The sequence below is a fragment of the Cicer arietinum genome, chromosome 3 (genome assembly GCF_000331145.2).
Source record: "Cicer arietinum cultivar CDC Frontier isolate Library 1 chromosome 3, Cicar.CDCFrontier_v2.0, whole genome shotgun sequence".
Taxonomy (NCBI): Eukaryota; Viridiplantae; Streptophyta; class Magnoliopsida; order Fabales; family Fabaceae; genus Cicer; species Cicer arietinum.
This window is the reverse complement of record NC_021162.2, coordinates 63,937,035-63,952,087: the sequence shown is the minus strand read 5'-3', so window position 1 is coordinate 63,952,087 and position 15,053 is coordinate 63,937,035. Positions and strand designations below refer to the sequence as shown.

Below are 15,053 nucleotides of genomic sequence, written 5' to 3'. Positions count from 1 at the left end.
CATTTTTTATACCAAAATACAACCACAACAAATAAATAAATTGCATTATTTTTACGATTACTATTTATAACTCTTCAAATTTATATTTGTATTGTAATAAAAAAGAAGCAAATGAATTGCATAGTTCTAATTTTTATTTCAAATGTTTGTTGTATTTTTATATTTTTTAACTATAAAAATAATAAATGAGTTAAATATAGTAATAGATAAAGAGAAGAGATAACGTTAGTTAAAAAAATTGAATCAAAATATCACAATTTTAATTATTTTAAATTAAATAATTATATCTTTTATATTATTTTATATTATTAAAAACTATATTTATCAAATATTTTAATTTTAATTAATTAAATTTTCAACTATAAATCATCATTCAGTTATCATTTAACTTATCAGCTATCAGCTAATATATAGTTTAATTTTATCAAATAGAGTAACTTCTATTTTTCTTTCATTGTTTATTTATTTATTTTGGTGAAATTCATTTTCTTTTATCTACCAAAACAAAAAAAAAACAAATTAATCTTGATGATCAAAATATAACCAACACACAAGTGTAATAAAGGAAAAATAAACTCAGATAATCTAAACCGTTAATTAAAGCCAGTCATGAATCTAGACCGTCAAACACAACTGCTAAACGCATTTCCCCTATCCGTTATCTGCAAAACCAATGGCTACCAATATGCTGTTGCTATCCCCACCCCCACACCTTCTCCGCTCTCTCCCATTTCACAACAAAAAACTACATCCATGGCAGCACCACCACCACCCTCCTCCAACTCCAAAACAAAACAAACTTCGTGTCTCACTTCACAACCCTTCATTCTCATCATCTTCAGCTCTAGCCGAATTCATCACCCACCAACAAATACTAAACCCCAACACTCTTTTATTGCTTACAGAGAGTGCTTCTGGTTACTCTTTAGCAAGTTATTATACTTCTCTTGGCCTTTTTGTTATCTCTGTTCCTGGTCTTTGGTCGCTCATCAAACGTTCTGTTAAATCCAAAGTAACTACATTTATTTTTGGTTAATTTTATTGTTATTATTGTTGTTGTGTTTTTGACAATTAAGGTTTTTATAATGGTTGGTTGAAAAAATAGATAGTAAAGAAGACTTTCATAGATGAAGGTGGAAATAAGGCACCGAATCTGGTTGCAGGCGAGATACTATCATTCTTTACCCGTAATAACTTTGCGGTGGTTGATAGAGGAGAAACAATCACGTAAGTTAACATTTACATTATCTTTAATTTCAATCTAGAAATCCTTATTGTGAACTCTAGCTAGCTTATACAATTTATATAATGTAGTACAAACATATCAGCAATTAATCTGTACAACATTAGCAAATGGTCTCAATTAGGGAGGACTCCAAATTCTTTATGGTGTTGTGATTTACTATTGTAGGAATTCAAATTGTTTGGAACGATTGATTTATTGATTCACTTATGTTAAGAACTTCATGATAGAGTTGTAGATGTACTAATAAATAGTTTGATGGTACGAGCAAAGGGTCAAACGGTAAAAAAAAATAAGGTTTTAAAATAATAAAAAGTTTTGATGAGTAGAATTGTGGTGGATATGTTATTATATTTGTATATTCTTTTTTGTTATATGAATTAACATATCGTAGATTGATATGTGTGAGTGTGTGTAGATTGATATGTGAATATGGACTAAAATTTATTTTATCAATTTTTTTAATTATTAAAATTGCATTTTTTTATTAGAATTCAATTTTTAAGATTAAAATAGGATCTCCAAAATCTTTAAGACTGTCCTGAGTGCAAATTTGGCATTTGAAGTGTCAGTTTAAATAATGGTGAAATCAATTTAGATCTTTTAATTAAGGTTTTAAAACTGTGGTTACAGTCTGAGGCAATTTTTGACGATGCGGAGATTTGCATTTGTGGCGATGTCATCAACCATCTTGACACAGTCCTAGAGTCGAAGAAAATCAATGACTGACCGTTTTTTAAAACCCTCGTTCTAGTGACATTTGCAAAAAACTAATCAAATAGTTATGCTTTTTAATGAGAAATTGCCAAGAAAATCCTTGCATAGGGGCTCAAGTATACTAGGACTAATTAGGCCAATCCCTAATTTTGTAAAAGAACCATTTATCAAAAGTATATGATGTCCACCCATTCATTAGCTAATACATTGTACTGCAGCATTGTACTTTTCTATTTTTTTATTAATCATTACTTCAAATGAAGATAGATATCTTAACAAGTTCTTGTGTTTCTCCTATGAAGGTTTGAAGGAATGATGGTTCCCAGCAGAGGGCAAGCAGCACTGTTAACTTTCTGCACTTGCATCAGCCTGGCAAGTGTTGCCCTTGTGCTCACCATAACCGTGCCTGATGTTGGCAATAATTGGTTTTGGTTAACCATCTTAAGTCCGCTGGCGTAAGTAAAGATTTTAACAATTTACATTAGATTTATTAATGCATTTTTCTTTGCTGGAGGGTAGAATGAAAAGACTTAGATCAGAAAGTACTAGTATGAGCTGATGATGCCTTGAATATTTATGCAGAGGCGCTTATTACTGGACTCGAGCATCCAGGAAGGAGCAAATTAAGGTGAAACTGATAGTTAAAGAAGATGGAACCTTATCAGAGATTGTTGTTCAAGGTGACGACCAACAAGTCGAGCAAATGAGAAAGGATCTTAAGTTTAGTGAAAAGGGCATGGTTTATGTTAAAGGGCTTTTCGAAACATGACTTACTTTACCAGATGACAAAACAGAATGATTGTACACGGATTAATGGACATACAGAAAGAAGACACCATGAACGAACCCAAAGCCAAAGCCAAATGTCTGTGAACAATCATGTTCAAGCAGCCAGCTGACAGTTTTGATGTTGCCTCAGGCACCTAGTTCCACTTAAGATCCTTTTGATTCTTAGTTTAAAAGATGTAATCATATTCAACATGTTCAACAGCTTAGTGCTTAATTGATATACAACACAACAACATATTGTAAGCAAAAAACAAATGCCACAACCTATTGGCTACGCAGATTTCCAAATGTTATTTATGACATGATATTTTGAAGTACAAGGCAATATGCCTGAAGTCATCAGCTTTTAAACAATTCATTTGTAAATTGTGAACAAAAAGCCAGGCAATTATTGATACAATTCTCGTCAAACAGAAATACTTAAAATTCGGAGTTACATAAACACATGCTAAAACATAACAAATAATAAAGATTCCCAGGCCAAGTATGTCCATGGCTCATTTCGACATTATCCAATAAATCAAAAATATTTTGGACCCATTCCACTAGGGAGCAGCCAAAGGTCTTCAACCAATCAACAACTTGTTTTCCTCCAAGAATGTATAAGTAGGTACCTCCAGATTGTATGGTGCAGGTCCCTTCCTAATTCTGCCAGAAATATCATAATGTGATCCATGGCATGGGCAAAACCATCCACCATAGTCCCCAGCATTTGGTAAGGGAATACAACCAAGATGTGTGCAAACACCAATCACAATAAGCCATTCTGGGTTCTTGACTCTGTCAGAATCTGGCTGGGGATCACGGAGAGATGCAACATCAACACTGTTTGCCAGCTTCACATCATCATCTGTTCTGCGCCTGATGAAAACTGGCTTTCCACGCCACTTAACAGTGACAGTAGTGCCTTGCTCAATGCTGGAGAGATCTACTTCAAGTGAAGCCATAGCAAGAACATCCTTACTTGCCGACATGCTGAGCACAAACTTGAGGACAAGAAGACGGATCAGAGATGCATAAGCAAACCTTCCACCAGTTAGGACAAAGTATGCAAATGCCCTCTTGCTTGGGTCACCAGGAGGAAATCGTTCATAGTTGTGATCATCATATACAATCTTAGAAGAAGGATTTTTAACAGCTGCAACAGTTGCGGGGATATCAGGAATAATGCTGTTTTCTTTGGAGCGGATCAGTGATTCAGAAGCAAAACCTGAATTCAATCAAATTGAACCAATTAATAGAGTTATATCTAGTTATTAGTTAGATAAAAATAATAAATTATTGAAGAACAAGCAAGCAAGCCTTGTACTAACACACAACCCAAAGAATAACATTCACACACTTAGAAACTACAAAACCAATTCCCCAAAGTAACATAATATGGAACTGCAAATTAATTATCTGTTAATTACCTACTTATCATAATTCTTGCACAAACATATTGTTTTGAAGTGTAGATCAAATGATACAGGCAAGAGGTAATTCAAAAAAATGGAGCTAACAGATACTTACAGCATATACACGCAACAATTACATGGATTATCAAACACCCCTAAAATATATTTTTGGTTCAATTCTACTAAACAATTCAATAGCCAATTAACCATATTCAGCAAATTTTTATTAAAAATTGCAGCTACAATCATAGGTACAAACATTCCACTGCATAATTTTATGCAATGCTTTGAAGATAGAAATGGCATACTACCACAAATATGATTCAAATAGACAAGCAGTCACGAATTAGACATGTTAGTTTATATTTGTACCATCAGAAAAAAGAGTAAGTCCCAACACTTGAGTCGTTAATACATTTCCTAAATGAATAACAAAGCAATTTCTTTTTACCACAAATGTAATAGAGTAGTATAAAGCTGTCGACTATCAACATGCCCCTTCCAGTTTTGATAAACAGTTGTCAAACAACGACTAAACAATCATCCAGAAATACAATGAAGTATACTTCCATCCATCATAATATATTACAACTCCATACAAAAAACATTTTGCCATAAAACCAGGGTTTTAAACAACTGTAGTTTAGATGGCTACATAAACGTTTATTAGGTCTGCACAATCACAATCCTCTGGAATATCAAGGATTGCAAGGATCGCAATTGAAAAACTTAATAAACCATTCAACAATAAACTAGGCAGCTTCAATTTGCTCAAACATACAATTCCAAAACCCACAATGAGACACACAAAAAAACAGATATCTCAATACCAAAATTTCAACATAACAAAATTGATGAAAAATAATAAGTACTTCTCAGTGTTTAAACATCAAATACCGAACGCAAAATTTGAAGTCCAAATTGACAAATTCCAAAAGGAAAACACGATAATGATTTACCTTCCACCTTCAAACACGCACACAAAACACTTAGGAAAAACCAAACTAACACATCGATATCCCAGAAGATTGGAATCAACAATCCAAACACGTCGAAAAACTAAAACCTAATTAAACAATTCATCCAAAAAAATTAACTTGATAAAAATTCAACATACGTACAAAACAATCAAATCATAACATCAAAAACATAAATTACTACGAACCCTAACATCAAACAAATAAAACGAATCATTGCAAGCTCAATTCCAACATATTAACATAAACCAGGGGAGACAAAACCCTAACCTCTGAAGGGGAGAAAGAATTCAGGTTGGATCGAAAAGGGATCAGATCTACGTTCATCGGATGAAGAAGTCGGTGCGATAGGGTTCTTAGAGAGGAAAGCGGAGGCGGCGTAGTTAGCCCTCCATGATTGAGATGAGGAGAGAGAAGAAAGCTTCTTAGCTGCAACCCTCAACATTTCTCCTTCTTCGTTGTTCTCTTTCTGCGATTTCTTTGAGAGTTTGTGGTACACAAAACAAAACGAATGAGACTCGGAAAAGGGGGAAAAAATGTCTCTGACTACCCCGTGTGCTTGACTGGTGCCTCATTAGTGTTAGTTTTTTTGGGCCTCCTCGACATATGATTTAAGGCCCAATGGGCCTTTATGCATTACTTTTTTCTTTATACGCCCCGCTTCTTTTACTTCATTTTTTTTCTTCTTCAGTTAAGACACTCATGCGAATACAATTTGTTTTGAATTTCATACCATAAATATTAGTCACCGATTAATGTAAAAAAAAAACTATAAAATAAATATTTATATATAAAAAAATTATAAAATAAATATTTATGTATAAAAAATTATAAAATAAATATTTATATATAAAAAAATTATGAAATTTATTAATGGCAAATATTTGTCCTGAATTTTTTTTATATATTTAAGACAAATATTTATCTCATATTATTTTATATTTATTAATAGGCTAAATTACATATGTGGTCCCTTAACTTAATTTCAATAATGTTATCCTTTTTTTTACAAAAATTCAAAAAAAATCATCAAAATTTTCAACCAAAATCCATAAAATTAATAATCATCTTCAATATAATGCAAATTTCATCAAATCTATAACTCAAATATTCAAATAAACTCATATTTTCATCTCCAACAACATCAAATAAAGAATGAAAATATGAGTTTATTTCAAAATTTAAGTTATGAGTTTGATTAAATTTGCATTTTATTGAAGATGATAATGAATTTTATGAGTTTTTTTGAAAAATTTGATGATTTTTTTGAATTTTTGTTAAAAAATGACAACATTGTTGACATTTTAAAACATAAAATATCAAATTGTCACTTAAAATTAAAATAAAGGACCAACTCGAAAAAAAAAAAGATAAAGGACTAAAACGTTACCTGAAATTAAGTTAAGGGACCGCGAATGTAATTTAGCCTTATTAATAATAAATATTTATTTGGTATGGTATTTTAATATTAATAATAGATAAATATTTTTTTTATATTTTATCATTGATAAATAGTTTTTCTGTAATTTTTTTTTTATATTTGTTACTAAGAAATATTTGTTCAGTGCAGTTTTCATGTATCAATGATATATATCATTTTCGGTGTCTTTTTATATTTAATAGAGATAAGTATGAGTCATGTATTTTTTATGCATCAAAAACATATATTTGTATTTAACTATATTATATTGATAATTATTTAATTTATGTGTTTCTATATTGTGAATCTTTTTTGAAAAGGGATATATTGGAAACAAAAATCTTATAAATTAGGGTTAAATATATTTTTAGTCTCTTTAAATATATTAACTTTCACTTTTAGTCCTTTTAAAAAATTCCTTCGAACATTGGTCCTTATAAATTTTCTGTTATCAATTTTAGTCCCTATTTTTTTAGAAAATATCACGTCGCATGTTTCAAATGACTTTTTTTATAACATATTATTGATAAGTCTTTAAAATATCATTAATTTAATAATTTTTGTCTTTAATCTTTATTAATTTATCTATAGCTTAAAATTAAAGATTAAATAGCTAATTTATTAAATTAGTGATATTTTAAAGTCATAATAGTGACATGTCATAAAAAATGTCAATAAGAATATGAAACCTCAACTTTTGTAAAAAAGTACGGACTAATTTTGGTAATCCAATATAAATTATAATCTAATATAAATTAGTGCAATTATCAATGACAAGGAAATAAATAAAGAATAAAATAAGATAAATAATATATAACAATAAAGTGATTTAAATTTTAAATAGAAACATATTGTGAAATTTGAATCGAAATCTAAACATGAAAGAGTGAAAAAATGATATACATTAATTACTACATGGAGAAACAAATAATACATTCGTTAATAGTAAACAAATGATAAATTGGTTAATAGCTATTATATTGAAACAAATAATACATTACATAACAGAGTAAATAAAGTAAAGATTTGTTAATAGTTAGTTTGTTGAGTAAATAAGTGTTTCATGCTAAAATATCTATAATTTAAATTAGGTGTCAATTGATGAAATAAAGATAGTTATATAATATTAAATATATCTTAATTATATATATATATATATATATATAGATATTAGATTATATTTTTATATATCAATAATAAATGTGTTTCGTGTTTTATTATAAGTTATTAATATTTTTATCGTGTGATTTTTATATTTATTAGTGATAAATATTTTTTTTTATTTTTTTTATATTTATCATTCACAAATCTATAATTCAATATATATGACAAAAATTTGTCCCATATTTTTTATATCATATATAAATATTTTCACATGTTTTTTTATAAATATTTATCTTATGTTTTTTGAAATTTATTATTGACAAATATTTGTTCTATTTTTGTTATCAATGAAAAATATTTATCATATAATTCAATATAAATTATTACAATTATCAATAATAAATAATTATAGAATTAATAAAATGAGAGAAAGAATATGTAAGAAGAAAGTAATCTAGATTTGGAATGAAAAAATATTATAAAATTTGAATATAAATCTAAATCTGAATGAGTGAAAAATGAATATATAAATTGATTAATAGGTGGAGATACAATAAAAGTGAGTAAACAAATAATACATTAATTAATAGTTAATATGTTGAAACACAAATTTTACTGGATAATAGAGATTAAATAAAATATACATTGGTTAATAGGTAATATATTTGATAAATAAATATTTTAGACTAAAATATAATTAATTTTAATTTAATGTCAATTGATGAAATAAAAGTAGTTATATAATGTCAAATATCTTAATTATTGGCCCTTTTACATTTTTCACATCTTCATTTAAAATGTACAATTACTGGTCCTTTTTTCTTTAAGAATTATTTATTTGAGTAACTCTTTTCACGTTTTTATTTAAATAAGTAACTTTTACATATATTTAATTTTTTTTTCTTGTTCCAAGTACAATTTATTTAACGCAACATTGGGTTGATTGTCATCGTATTGTGTTTTTTATTTTTTTATTTTAACATGATGTTCTCATGACTTAAAGTAGTTATCATTAAGGGTGTACAAGACTTGATCCGTCCCACGACTCTGTCTTGATCCTTAAGCAATGAGATGTATCTGACCCAGTCCTAAAAAAATAAGGACAAAACAAGAACAAAGTAGAACAAATATCGCATTTGGGTTACCCCTCAGATTACGTGTCATGTCCCAATTTATTTTAACAAGTTATTATTGATTCAGTTTCACTAATTAAATTACCAATCGGATCAATAACTTAATAATTTATAAAATAATATTATGAATTACTACTCTTTAATGAATTGACAAATGGTGACTTATTATGAGTTTATTTATGTTTAATTGTTTTTTTTTTTTTTTTTTTTTTTTTTTTTTTTTTTATTTTTTTTTTTTTTTTTTTTTTTTTTTTTTTTTTTTTTTTTTTTTTTTTTTTTTTTTTTTTTTTTTTTTTTTTTTTTTTTTTTTTTTTTTTTTAAGTTTTAGGATTACTATTTGACATCTCGTATTGGAACCAATCCGATATCGTATTTATTTCGGCCCATACTTAATGAACTCTGATAAGGTATAAAATTTGACGTATTTATTTCGTATTTAGGATTACTATTTGACGTCTCGTATTGGACGAATTAAGGTATAAAATTTGACCCGATCAAGTTTTGGAACTGGGTAATAGATACATCAAAACTGATTTAACTCATCATTTGTACACTCCTAATTATCATTATTATAACCATCATATTCACTTGTTGACTTATGGTTAATCTAGACAAATTAGATATCATATATAGTTGATTTGAATTTGAAGTTAAAAATTGTTCGATAAAATGATAGATTTTAAGGCTCTGAAATTTCAAATTAAATTATTGACTATCCTTAATCATGCGTGGATTTTTTATTTATAATTGTATTATTGGAGGTAAATCTTAGCTATAATTGATCTCATTTATTTTGTAGGGTTGAATAAGTTTTTAGCCTTTATAAAATCTCACAATTTTTGTTGAGTCCTTATAAAAAATTTCATCAATTTTTAGTTCCTTAAAATTTTTAATGATTTTTTGCATTAATGTTTAAGACATATTTAACAACTTCCATGCAAAAATTTATTTATTTTTAACGAATGATGAATTAAATATAAATGTTTAACATTTTTGTGTTTAATAAATTTATATTTAATCAACAATTTGTTGAAAAACTAAATTTTTGTAAGAAAATTTATGATCTCTGAAGTACTATTGAATAATTTAAATATGATATATGGTTGGTATAAAATCACGGACCAAAAATAAAAATAATTTTTTTAAAAGACTAAAAGTTAATAAAATATTTTATAAAGATTAAAAAATGTATATTAAAATTTTATAAAACTAAAAAACTTATTTAACTCTACTTTATAATGGTGTCTTATTTTATTTTTCATTTATTTTTATTTTTATTTTTTTAGTCTTAGAAGATAATAATGTCTTATTTTATTATCAATCAAGGTTACTATGTAAAATAAAAATGTTGACACAATATTATTTTAGCAAATTTTTTTAGTATATATAAAATATACACTACAAATTTTTGTTAATATATGAAATACACAATTTAAACATAATATAAGAAAAATAAATATTCTATTAATTACTATTTTACTCACCATTTATATTGTTGAAACCTCATCACATTCTATTTTAATTTGTCTTTACTTCAACGACTCTCATTCCAACTCTAATTAGAATTGGTTAACTTTCCCCTTGACATAACTCAACATTACTTTTTAAATTTCGCAAGCATATGTCAACTCAATCTGGGAATCCATCTTTACACGACCAGGCTTAGCTTTTTTGAAACCAATTTCAAAAAAATAATTGGTATTTGCTATACACTACTAATTTTTGTTAATATATATGAAATACACAATTTAACTATAAAAAAAAAAATGAAATACGCTATGGATGCTTAAAAGAGGGACGGAGTTTGCACATCAGAAAATACAAAAAAATGGTAGCAAATTAGTATTAAAAAGAGGGTGTCAATAGTCACAAGTCCGTAACGTCAATTTTTGTTATAACCCAAGGCCATTTTATCCGTGGAAGCCACCCACGTTTTTGTTATGCAAAAAAAAAAAGAGAACACAGCACTGCAGCAGGGAAGAAGGAAGAAAGAAGAAAGAAGAAAAAAGAAGCCATGGAAACGAGCATCAAAGACGACACAGAAATCGAGAAAGTAGAATTCGATGATTCCGAGATTGAATACGTGAGCTACGGCGGTGAGCATCACCTCCCTCTAATCATGAACCTTGTTGACGAAGAACTCAGCGAACCTTACTCCATCTTCACCTATCGTTACTTTGTTTATCTCTGGCCTCAGCTTTCTTTTCTGGTTCCAAATCTTTCATCTTTTCACTTTTTTTTTTATTTTTTTTTATCATCTAGGTTGTTCTTCAATTCCTCATTTTTGTTTTTATTTTTCTCAACGATTTTTGTGTGTGTGTTTGGTTTTAGGCTTTTCATAAGGGTAAATGTGTGGGAACGGTGGTTTGTAAAATGGGGGAACATCGTAACACTTTTAGAGGCTACATTGCTATGCTTGTTGTAATCAAACCCTACAGAGGAAGAGGCATTGGTAATTATTTTCTTTTTCTTAATAATTATTTTTTGGAATTTTTATTTTTTTATGATGTGATTATGATTATAAGGAATTATTGAAAAATGTTACTGTTATGATGCTGATGGTGGACTTTTGGTTTTTGCTTTGTTTTTTATGCAGCTACTGAACTTGTTACTAGGTCTATCAAGGTGATGATGGAATCAGGCTGCGAAGAGGTATGTATAATTGTATGTAACTATGAGAAAGATTGAATATATTTTTTAATAAGCACTTATAGGAACATTAAATTGAAATAATTCTAACTTATTTGACTTTTGACTAATAGCTTCTTGTGTAAGTTGCAGCATCTCTCAATGTTTTTAGAAACTATACTAACTGTCTTTGAACTCAAAAGAGTTTTTATGTTAGTCAGGAATCAACTACTTATCTCAATTGAAAAGCTCTCAATTGTATGCCAATGTCATGTAGTGTAAGCATGTAGAGAATGCCTTATAGTTTTGGTGTTGGTTGGTATAAAAAACTGGAAAATGAAATATTGTTTCAGCTTGTTTTATTGTTGGCAATGAAAGTTTAGAAGATGGGAATGGCTGTTTTGTTAACAGTATCTAAATTAGCAATCTAGGATTTTGACATGTTGGTCTAATAATCAATGTTGTGATCGTGGATTGCAGAAAGTAGGGGTTTGTTCAAATTCCAGTATGTTACATTGCTGTTGCGTCACTATAGCCGCTATTTGACAATATTTTGTACTAAGTAGTGTATCTAGGAACAATAGCAATCTGTTCAAGTTCCACTACGCTATAGCCACTATTTGATAGCACTGCTAATAATTTACATGTTGGTAGGGTGAAAATAGTAGATGCCTTCGTTATGATTCGCCCTTTACTTACTCTTTTATCTAGAATTGATCTTCAGCTTTCATTGTCAGTCATTCCTTTTTATTTGTTCTACCTTAAATCTTACTGCACAGACCATTGTTTTGTGTCATTATCAATCAGTTACGTTATGGTATATTTCAAATAGCTAAAGAAAAGAAACACTTCAATAAAGTTTAAATTGGAATGGAGGATATTCTACATGTGACTCTAGCTTGTTGAACTTCATTGACTTGGATATTTAGGACATTTGATATCTGATATGCAGGACATACTAACAACTTGAATGTGTATATTATCAGAATGCCTTCTGTTCTTGCATTTATTTTCCTCAATGTGGTCCTTTACTGTATTTGAAATACTAGTTTCCTTGTCAGTGAAAGTATTTTCTCACCAGGTGGGTTCGGTTACAAGATCAAACATCACTATAATATCCTATGTCCTCTCTTGAATCATGTCTAGACTATTTCAAGTTAAATCCCTCTCAAACCTGTAGTATTCCTTCACCTCTCTTTACCTCTATTGGATTATCCTTCATCTTATCTACCTTTCCTGTTGGCAATTCTATGGGTCTTCTTCGCATATACTCTACCCTGATCACCAAAGGTGACACTATTACATTTTTTACAATAGTATCTCCTTTGCATGTAACCATGAGTGGTACTTTTTTCTATGAAAATTACTCTTCAAGCATTATTTTGTTTTATCCAATCTGCATGAGTCCTAGGGTTTACATATCTCTTTATTCCCTTGTTATACTGTATGATAGGCCCAAGATACACAAACCGTGAGATTTGAAATATGGCATGTTCTTCAATTTTCATCTCTAAGCTAGAATTTACTACACCTCTTAGTAAATTGTGATTTCATATAGTAGCGGTTTACTTCTATATAAATAAAAGCGACACGCTTCCAACCAACATGTGGTTGGTCTGAATGGTAAGGGATTCAGACATCTAAACAAGCGGTCAGAGATTCGATCGTCGGCTCTTGCGTACGGAGAAGACCCAGTCAAGAGAGGAGAACATACCTTGTGTGTCTACAGGTTCCCTAACAAAGATTAGTCATTGCTAAAATAACGTTGGATACATTATTCCTATAACATGGTTATACAAATTATGACATGCTTCCAAAGTTTGTCTCTGTAGATCTAACTTTCCATTCAATTTGGAACCGGATCCGCTGAATAAGCACATCCAAAATAGTTTCACTTTGTTTTCTTTCAAACAATAAAAGTTCAAAAGTTTGGGAGTGATTATAAACAGTTTATATGATACAATCCCTATGTTTTCATAGGATAATTGTTTGTTTAATAAAAACTTAATCTAAGATAATGTATAATAATTTTCCCATATATGGGATGAAAATAGCAAGCCTCCTGGTCATGGTTGTTAAACTCTTGAGTTAACTACTAAACCTAAGAGTTTGCGACTATATAATATAGGTCTCAAATATTCACTCTTTATATATTCCTTTATGGAAAACATAATTTTTACCTCTCATTTTCTTCAATTTTTTTAATTCATTTCCTTTATATTTGTTTTAGCTTCAATCTTATCACACAAAACCATGATCTTATTATGTTTGCCAATCTTTAATGTTTAGACTACAATAGGATGTGGTGGTAATGCGGAAGGAGCATCCTGACCCATTCTTCTTGTTCATACATGTTATATAGGTTACGTTAGAAGCAGAAGTCACAAATAAAGGAGCACTGGCACTTTATGGCCGACTCGGCTTTATCAGGTCTAAGCGGCTATTTCACTACTATTTGAATGGAGTCGATGCTTTCCGTCTCAAACTTCTGTTTCCCCGTCCAGAGTTGCACGCACCTCTTGGCTCATCGGATACATACACGAGCCACATGCATAGTGATTCACTAATTGAGGGATGATTGATTCCATACATGATTATGTACTTTTAACTAATCACAATTTTTTGAGTAAATTGCTTTATAAACTGATGCTATGTTATGGTACGTCACTGTTTTTATGTAGTACTATGGTTGGTAGGTTATGTACATTTTTGTTATTTGTATTTCAATTCTCTTTAATGTTAGAGGTTGTAAAAAAACAGAAATTGTAAAACCAATCATCTTTTAAAATTCAAAGTGTCGTGATTCCTAGTGATAATCAATTATTTGCACATATTTAATATGTTACACTATGTTGAATTCGTCTCAAGTAGGTATCTCAGTTAGTGAGTTAAATAAAGCTGAAGGAGTTATAAGTAGAAGGTTTATCCTTAGAAACTACTTCCTCCTTTTTTAAATGTAAATAAAACAGTGTTTATAATTTTGTCCCAAATACAATTTATATTTACTCAAACATCTATCATAAAATACTCTTTCTTTATGTAGGCAGAGGCGGGTCCAAGACTCAACAATTAGAGGAGTTCACTATGTAAGTTGAAGTTTTTGTTTTTGAACAAATATAAGTCGAAGTTTATTAAAAAATAGTACATATTTATCAAATTCATTAGAGTAGTCATACTCCAAAATTAAACACATTAATCAAACTAATAATATTTCCTTGTAAATCCTCTCTACTACATGTCACAAATATCATATATAATATTAGCATAAAAAAAAAAAAACCAAAGTGGGAAAATTGCGTATCAAAAACAAATCGCTAGCTATATAATGTCAAAGTGGTTGTGTCAAGAAAAATTTATGCCAAATTCGAAAAGCTTTAACCAACAAACGCGAAACAACATTTTAATATATTAGAGAAAAGTCAGCAACGGCTCCAGAAGAATACATCCCTTCGTCCATGCATTTAGGTTTTATTTTTCAAAATACTTTTTTACTCTCATAGAATAAGTTTTCAGGAAGGAAAGAGTTGAAAATAAACTTATATTTTTTTTTATAGATTTAATTACAGTTTTGTTGTTTTTACGCTAAATTACATCCGTGGTCATTTATTTAATTTTAGATAACATTTAGTCCTTTTTTTTTTTTTT

General features: G+C 29.0%; 3 protein-coding genes across 3 annotated transcripts; 2 read left to right on the top strand and 1 right to left on the bottom strand.

Annotated features, from left to right (window-relative positions):
• The first annotated feature begins 630 nt into the window (after positions 1-630).
• LOC101511199 (protein COFACTOR ASSEMBLY OF COMPLEX C SUBUNIT B CCB1, chloroplastic) lies at positions 631-3,088 on the top strand. The gene is made up of 4 exons (XM_004493028.4): positions 631-1,012; positions 1,106-1,227; positions 2,263-2,415; positions 2,543-3,088. The coding sequence occupies exons 1-4, from the start codon at positions 674-676 to the stop codon at positions 2,727-2,729; spliced, it is 801 nt and encodes a 266-aa protein (XP_004493085.1). The 5' UTR covers positions 631-673; the 3' UTR covers positions 2,730-3,088.
• LOC101511521 (cytochrome b-c1 complex subunit Rieske-4, mitochondrial-like) lies at positions 3,017-5,680 on the bottom strand. Its single transcript, XM_004493029.3, has 2 exons — positions 5,394-5,680; positions 3,017-3,959 (listed from the first exon to the last, which is right to left on the bottom strand). The coding sequence occupies exons 1-2, from the start codon at positions 5,566-5,568 to the stop codon at positions 3,316-3,318; spliced, it is 819 nt and encodes a 272-aa protein (XP_004493086.1). The 5' UTR covers positions 5,569-5,680; the 3' UTR covers positions 3,017-3,315.
• Positions 5,681-10,663: 4,983 nt separating this feature from the next.
• On the top strand, positions 10,664-14,224 carry LOC101510883 (N-alpha-acetyltransferase MAK3). Its single transcript, XM_004493027.4, has 4 exons — positions 10,664-10,989; positions 11,112-11,232; positions 11,377-11,432; positions 13,771-14,224. Exons 1-4 carry the CDS (start codon positions 10,795-10,797, stop codon positions 13,984-13,986), a joined length of 588 nt encoding a protein of 195 aa, XP_004493084.1. The 5' UTR covers positions 10,664-10,794; the 3' UTR covers positions 13,987-14,224.
• Positions 14,225-15,053: the final 829 nt, after the last annotated feature.